This window comes from Leptodactylus fuscus, chromosome 1, assembly GCF_031893055.1.
Source record: "Leptodactylus fuscus isolate aLepFus1 chromosome 1, aLepFus1.hap2, whole genome shotgun sequence".
Lineage (NCBI taxonomy): Eukaryota > Metazoa > Chordata > Amphibia > Anura > Leptodactylidae > Leptodactylus > Leptodactylus fuscus.
The window spans coordinates 338110020-338117729 of record NC_134265.1 but is presented as its reverse complement, the minus strand read 5'-3'; the positions used below and the strand labels follow the sequence as shown (position 1 = coordinate 338117729).

At 41.2% G+C, this 7710-nt stretch overlaps 1 protein-coding gene across 1 annotated transcript in view; it reads left to right on the top strand.

Moving 5' to 3' along the window:
* The window catches only part of PDS5A (PDS5 cohesin associated factor A), a 63105-nt gene extending 60241 nt beyond the window's left edge, over positions 1 to 2864 (top strand). The window contains exon 33 of the mRNA XM_075261386.1: positions 1583 to 2864. Within this exon, the coding sequence (XP_075117487.1) occupies positions 1583 to 1586 (4 nt within the window). The 3' untranslated portion in view covers positions 1587 to 2864. The remainder of the gene's footprint in view (positions 1 to 1582) is intronic.
* The last annotated feature ends 4846 nt before the right edge of the window (positions 2865 to 7710 follow it).

Genomic DNA, 7710 nt, shown 5'->3' with positions numbered 1-7710 from the left:
GAAGCTGCTAGCAAAGTGAAACTGAAAAACACGCAGGTACATAGGATTACTGTTCTCATTAATGTCAGGCATTTGGGGTTATTAGTGTAGTCTTAGTAACTCCATGTGCCTCACATTAATAGGAATAAACCCCATCATGTCCCTCATATTAACCCCTGTGTGCCTCGGACATATGGAGGTAATAATAAAAGACCTCAATAATGAAGATACTTAATTATTACCTCCAAGTCTCTCACATATCAGTAACTCTTACACAAGGGTTAATGTGAGGGACATGATGGGGTTAATTGCTATTAATAAGAGGCACATGGACTTACTACACTGTTATGCACAGGGACAGACTTTATGTGGCTGCTCAAGAGTATCCTGTGCCCAAAAGTTACATGTACTGGCGGAAAATAACAAATCATACAATGTCGTATATCGAAGTATATTCACTTGAAATACTTCTGTCCCAAAGACACTATGTACAGTTTATAACAACACCGTATAGCAGCTGAAATACAAATTACATTCATCACAAAAGTCTCATGTATTCTCAGAATTACCGCAAAAACAACATACAAAGTTACATTTCATATCCCATACCTTATACACAGTACGAAAACCTTACCCGCGCCTGTTTACCCACTTACACAATCACTGCAGACGAAGTCGCGGGTACCAGCTAGTATTATATTTTTACCGTATACACTCGAGTATAAGCCAAATTTTTCAGCACATTTTCGGCTTATACTTGAGTCAAGAAAAAAAAAAATTATTTATTTTTTTTGGAGGGGGAGGGGGTGTCTATGGCCAGCCGCAATAGTAATGTATAGAATCTCCCATAAAATAGTGTAAAAAAAAAAAAAAAGTTGTAAATCCCTCCTTTCTCTAGAATACATATAAGGGTGCATTCACACTACGTATACTGAAGCTTATTCTGAACGTAAAACACGTTCAGAATAAGCGGCGTATAAAGCAGCTCCTTTCATTTCTATGGGAGCCGGCATACGAGCGCTCCCCATAGAAATGAATGGGCTGCTTCTTTCACTCCGAGCAGTCCCATTGAAGTGAATGGGAAGTGCCAGCGTGTACGGCAAGCTCTGCTGAGCGTGTTTTACGTTCAGAATAAGCTTCAGTATACGTAGTGTGAATGCACCCTAAAAGTAGAAAATGACTGTGAAACACAAACACATTAGGTATCCCTGTGTCTGACAGTGCCCGGTCTACTGAATATAGGGGAAGGGGTTAATAGGAGCACTGCAGATCCCCTATAGTCAGCCAGGCTGAATTCCAAGTGGGGGGAAAACCCAGTCCTCAAGATCAGGGAAGGGGCAGACAGACAACCAAAACACCCCCTCCCCTTCCCCAGCACCTTCTGCACCCAAAGACTCCGACCATTGTAATTTTTGAAATTTCCCAGTAGCTGCTGCATTTCCCCCCCTCGGCTTATACTCGAGTCAATAAGTTTTCCCAGTTTTTTTGTGGTAAAATTAGGGGCCTCGGCTTATATTCGGGTCGGCTTATACTCAAGTATATACGAGTATATGTATATAATTATTTAAGTCATTAATTTTATTTTATTTTTTTCCCTGAACAGGTAAAAAGAAAGGCCCTGACCACAAGGCAGAAGTGACTGTCCACAACCAGGCATGCTCCACACTTCACAATTAAATTCCATTTTTTATTCAGAAGAGAAACTTGCTCAAACATGAACTGCTTTCTACTTTTAACAAAAAAAAAAAAAAACCTGAAATGTAAAGTCTTCAACTAGCCCATGAAATTTTTAAGACTTTTTTTTTTTTTAATTTTATTTTTTGTTGATGTTGTTCGTTTCCATCTATATGGTTGCATTGGGTCTCCTTGACACAAAGTGTCTGCTGTATCCTGCTTTAGAAGACAAAGCCAGAAGGTGCCGTTTTCGACTCTCCATCCGGCTTCAGTCTCCCACGTTTTGACCCTGCACATAGGACTCGCTGCGTAAACAGATTTGTACTGTTTTCCGCTGGTGTACATAGAGGCAAGGCACAACCAGGGACAAGGGAACGCTGGTTGAAGGAATGTGTTTAACGAATCAATTAGAAACTGTTTTATGTAAAAAACGGAAAAAAAAAATAAAAAATTGTGCTGCAAGGCTACTTTTTACATAGATTAAAATGTACAGCCCCCCCGCCCCATGAGAAGATGGTATGCTCCGCTTGTCTCTCTGCACTAAATAGGAGAGGGTTTTACCATGTGTTTTTGGTTTTGTTTTTTTAAGCAGACATTTCATTGAACCTCATTCTTTCACTTCCTTTACCCCGGGTTAAGATTTAGCTAAATGTACATATGTTTTTGTTTTGTTTTTTTTTCTTTTTTACAACCATATATCACTTCTCGTAAACACCATTTTGATGAAACGTTCACGTTGGAATACTGTACTGGATAAGCAAGACAGCCCGGCATTTGATTTTATAATGTTGGTTGCCAGATTTTTAATAACAGTTTTAAAACTTTAAAAAAAAATCAAAAAAATTCCCTGTTTTTGTTTTGTAAGAAAATGGCTGCAATAGGCGGCTTTATACAGAAGACTTGGAAGTGGCGGTTCTATGGTTTTTAGGGGTTTTGCTGATCTGAGGTCCATGTTTCTTGTTTTGTCTCAGAATAATTTTTTTTTTCTGTTTTAGATAAGTGTGCACTCTGCATTTTGTCAAGGAGTTAGCGAACACTTCAGAGTGTTTCCCTCATTTTGCCCGTGCACCTTGTATGTATACACCATCATATTTAAGTTTTGTTGCATATAATAAACGCTTCTAGGTGTCACATTGTGTCCATTGGTTATTTTTGTTTTAATGTTTTGGATTTTTTTTTTTTATTTTGCATTCTCATCCTAGTCATGTCTATATTCATTAGAAAGGTCTTCTTAGAGTTTTAGTAATTGGGGGAGTTGAATATAATATATATTTGGTGATTTTGTTCTTTAGGTGAATCTAAGACCTGGTTCACATCTGAATTTGGGTCATTCCGTTCCCTTCTCCACATGAAAAATGTGGAGACAAAAGCGCTGGGAGCATCACGTTTCTCTCCACATTTTTCGTGCAGAAACCACACCAGCCCTATTATAGCCTATGGGGTGTGCGGGTTTCCTAAGGTAACCGCTTTTTTAAGTGAATTGTGAAACGGGTCTTAGAGAACCTGTCTGCTCTCCTGACATGTATGTCTTAGGGGGCGTTCATACTACCGTCAGTGTCCGATGCTATTGTCCGTGCAAAATCTTGTGCAGACATTAGCATCGGAGACTAGCTGTGTCCGTTACATTTTGCACTGATTTAATGGGACATCGGGTGCGTTCTTTTACTGTCCGTGTCTGTCCTTAAGTGACCGTTCACAAAGTTGTCCGATTTTTCAAGTGGACAGCAAAAACCTACATGTCGGGTTTTGTTGTCTGCTTGAAAAATCAAACATCTTTGTGAACGGACCGTTACGCTGGGTTCACACCAGCGTCTGGACTCCGTTATCAGGTTTCTGTCTTCTGCATGCGGAAGAAGGAAACCTGTCATGCCGAGTCCGGCCGTGAGCGTTTTATGTGCTCCGCGGCAAAACCATTGTTTTTTTAAACCGGACACAGAGTACTGCATGTCAGACTCTGTGTCCGGTTTAAAAAAAACGGTTTCGCCGCAGAGAGCATAAAACGCTCACGCCCGGACACTTTTCAAACCCATTCAAATGAATGGGATTGAAACATGCCGGCAGGTTTCAGTCTCCTGCCCCTGTTTTGTGCAGGAAACGGAAACCTTTAAAACTGAGTCCCGGGCGCAGATGTGAACGAGCCCTTAAGGACACCCACGGACCGTAAAAGAACGAACCCAATGTCCATTTAAATCAATGCAAAATGTCACGGGCACAGCTAGTGTTCGCTGCTAATGTCCGCACAAGATTTTGCACAGACATTAGCATCGGACACTAGCTGTGAGACACCGACTAGTGTGAACGCTCCCTTAGTAAATACTTGCATTTTTTGTAAATTTACAATTCTGGTGCATCTTTCTTTATGTCTGACTTGTGCTGTTCCTCTGTTACTCCTAGAAATTTAGGAATCAATTGATAACTGGGGGTGTGATGAGCCTACCAGGGCTGACAAGGAACAAGTTATTGACAGCAGATACAAAATCTGATTACGAATGACATAGTATGCAATTATTGATATTGTGTAATTTAATATATTGCTTGTTACATATTTACTTTCTTGAGAATTGAATCGCTAACTTTTTAGAGGATCTTTACTGCTTGTCCTATCAGCCATTTATAAAGGCAGAGTCATAGCTGGAGTTGGGATGTGGAATAATAAGGGAGACTGTCAGTGGTCCTGACTCCTTAGTCCTGGTCTTTGTACAGACTCGCGCTGTGTCAGAATGTGCACACAACACTTAGACCTGGTTCACATCTGCTTTCGGGTTTCCAAAACCTATATGCATTAAAAAGTGGTTGACTAAGGAAACCACACGGACCCCATAGACTATAATAAGGTTTGTGTGGGTTCCGCACGAAGCTTGTGCTGCTTGCAGGACTTTTCTCTCTGCATGTTTCATTCGGAAACCACACAGACCCCATTATAGTCTATGGGGTCTGCGGGTTTCCCAGGTAACCTCTTTTTAATGTGTATAGGTTTCCGTTTGGGGGTCACCAAGCCAACTCCCCAAACGCAGATGTGAACAGGCCTGAGACAAGGGGAATAGTAGTGCCCAGTTCATTCAGGAAGAGGAATAACCAAGAATTGGCACAACAGAAAAAGATGCTCCAGTTCTGGTTCATGTGGGGTACAAGTATTTCCCAAAACAGACATGACTGGTGATCGGACAGGTCCTCTTAAAGATTTATTTCCAGAAACAATGCCACACTTGGCTAGTATTGCAACTTGGCTGTGTTTACTTGAATGGGATTGAGCTGTAATACCATAGACAACCAATGGACGAGAGTGGCGCTGTGGTGTCATGGCTTTTTATATTATGCAAAAACAATGGGTAGTAGTAAATGAAATAACCATCTAGGAAATCCATGATATAAAGTATGTAGGTTTGTTTTTACGAACTGGACGTCTTCATTTTCAGAGATTGTGTGAAATGGCAAAAAGTATACCTCCAATTATAAATCCACTTTTCATAAATGAATATACGAAATGTTGTAATCTATCATATTGAAGGAATAAGCTTCCTCCTTATAAGGCTGCTCTCCACTGTCTATCTCTGTAGTAATGGTACCCTGTTTAGCCTAACACACAGAAGTCTATGGAGAACGGTTGCAGATGCATCGCCTCATTGTGTGCACCGGTAGAATCTTAAAGGTACGGCAGTGTCAGAAGAGTTTAGCAGCTGCAGTTGTGTGTCCTTTCCAGCAGCCCTTCCCTCTCCATAGACTTCTGTGTAGGAAGTAGCTTAGTCTGATAAGTGTAGACCGTAACATATGTATTATTCATTTATGAAAGGTGATTTTATCATTGGAGGTGCACCTTAAACAAAACGGGTGCTCTGTATCTTTCTTTGCACTCTAGAATTCTGCCATCAAAAAGTTGCCAGTTTAGTTCGACATATTGCCAGTGGGAGAAATTGTGTTCTAGTCGCAGTCCTAATATCGCAGCAGATCCATTGCTCTTAATATATTTGAGGCCAGACCTTTTCCAGCGCCTATCGATCCCAGCATGCACCTCTTACCATGACAGTACACTGTGCATGGTGACATTCTACCGCCCTGCTTCCAAAATTAGAGAATCTACAAGAGTAATGGATTGAGTAAACCCGCCTCAGAAATCCACGTGCACCATATACAGCACTTAACGTTCTTTACACCCATTCCTACTGTGTTGAGCCCAAACATCATCTGTACATGTAAGGATAAAATTGCACTTATAGGCTTGCACCTTTCTTATGCTCTCCTGAGAAGTGCCCATAGAGATGTGATGGTGAGCAGATGAGGAATCCTTTTATTGAAAGAAGTCCTTTATTTTGTGCTAGCTCCTTGTTATGCCTGCAGAGCAGTTCCCATGATGTATGGCCAGCGCACGCGGATATCTGCTGCTGTTCCAGTCTAACTGCTTGTACCATACACATTAGGGGAACGCCAACAGAGTCTGTTGATTTTGGCATAACTGGCAAAATGCCTTATGTGTATATTAGCCTTCTGACCCTCCCTCCATAGACGTCAGGTGAAGGAAGGATTGGCATGTTGCGTATTAGAACACCCAATCCTTTGTTCCTCCAGAGCAGGGATAGGGAACCTTCGGCTCTCCAGCTGCTGTGAAACTACAACTCCCAGCATGCTCCATTCACTTCCATGGGAGTTCCAAGAACAGCAGAGCAAGTGTGCATGCTGGGAGTTGTAGTTTTGCAACAGCTGGAGAGCCGTACGTTCCCTACCCCTGCTCTAGAGGATAAGCCGCCGCCAGAAGTATTTGGTAGTGTCTTGCTCCCCCCTTCCTATTGAAAACACATGCCCAATTTAACCAAGTGTGCATGTGTCTGGGAAGGGGTCAGGAGGAATCGCTGTCAGTTGAAGGAGCATTTGGCTCCCAGCTATTGAAAGTATATTGAAAGCCCCACGTTGCAGAAATGCAGCTTTTTTTTTTTTTTCTTTTTGTTTTTTTGGCCCAAAGCCAAGAGTGGATTGAGCAGAAGGTAGAAGTATAAGAACTTCCTATAGATTTCCTATTCCTTTTGTAGCCATTCTTCGCTTTGACTCAAAAAACCGCAACAAAAAAGCTACGCTTCGTAACGTGGGGCCTCTGCGTCAGTCCGGGTTCCTCCTCACCACCACTTAGCTTGTACTTGTGTTGCTTTTCCTTTTTCCTTGTGCCTTATCTCATGAAGCAATGTCCGTGATGGTGGTGGGGGAATGTATTCTGGATGATTCCCACCTTCGCTCTTATCCCATTGACTTAGTCTTTTTCAGTGAATAGAAAGAGCACAAAATGCACAACCAAAAAAAAAAAAAAAAAGTTCCTCAAAGTTTGTTGCATCTTATTGTTTCGCCTGTGTGTCCTGACTTCTTGCCCTTTCTGTCTTGCAGTCATGCTCTCCTGTCTAGTGTTATAGATTCGTTGGAGTCTACAAGATTTTACATGTTTGGGACAATGTGACTCTTTTACATTGGCCCATCAGAAAGTAAGAGATGTGAACTGAATATATATGACTGTAGATAGTCCTGTGTGTACTTGGCTCTGTACAGCATCATTTCTTTGCGTGTGCCCCGTTTCCAACTAATTTCTTATTTGTCTTCCTTACAACTCACAGTAATATTTTGAACCGCTCTTTAGTGAACACTATTTACACTGTATACTTTGTATCTCTCAATATTATCTCCTGAGGTTTTCTGGCCATTGTACACACTTAATAATGAATCCAGGTTCCTGCAGGGAAAATAGCCATTTCTTTTCCCTCCAAAGTGTACATACAGCTATTTAATAAAGTCCGCTCTCTTCTTAACATTGGCTTTGGATTTTTCTTTTAAGTGGTCACTGACTTTTCAGACAACTTGGTCTCGTTTTATAGAGTATGTGCTTCTGGATCAAAATGTAATGTACTTTAATTAAAAACATGTACAAAAACAAAAAAAAAAATGGCCTGCACATCCCAACCTTATACATTGATCTAGCGCTACTCAGCAAATTTTACAATACTGAACATGAGGTTCTTAGTCTACATATTGATCAATGTGCTTAAGCCCACTAGCCACTTCACAGTGATTCTATTCTACTGG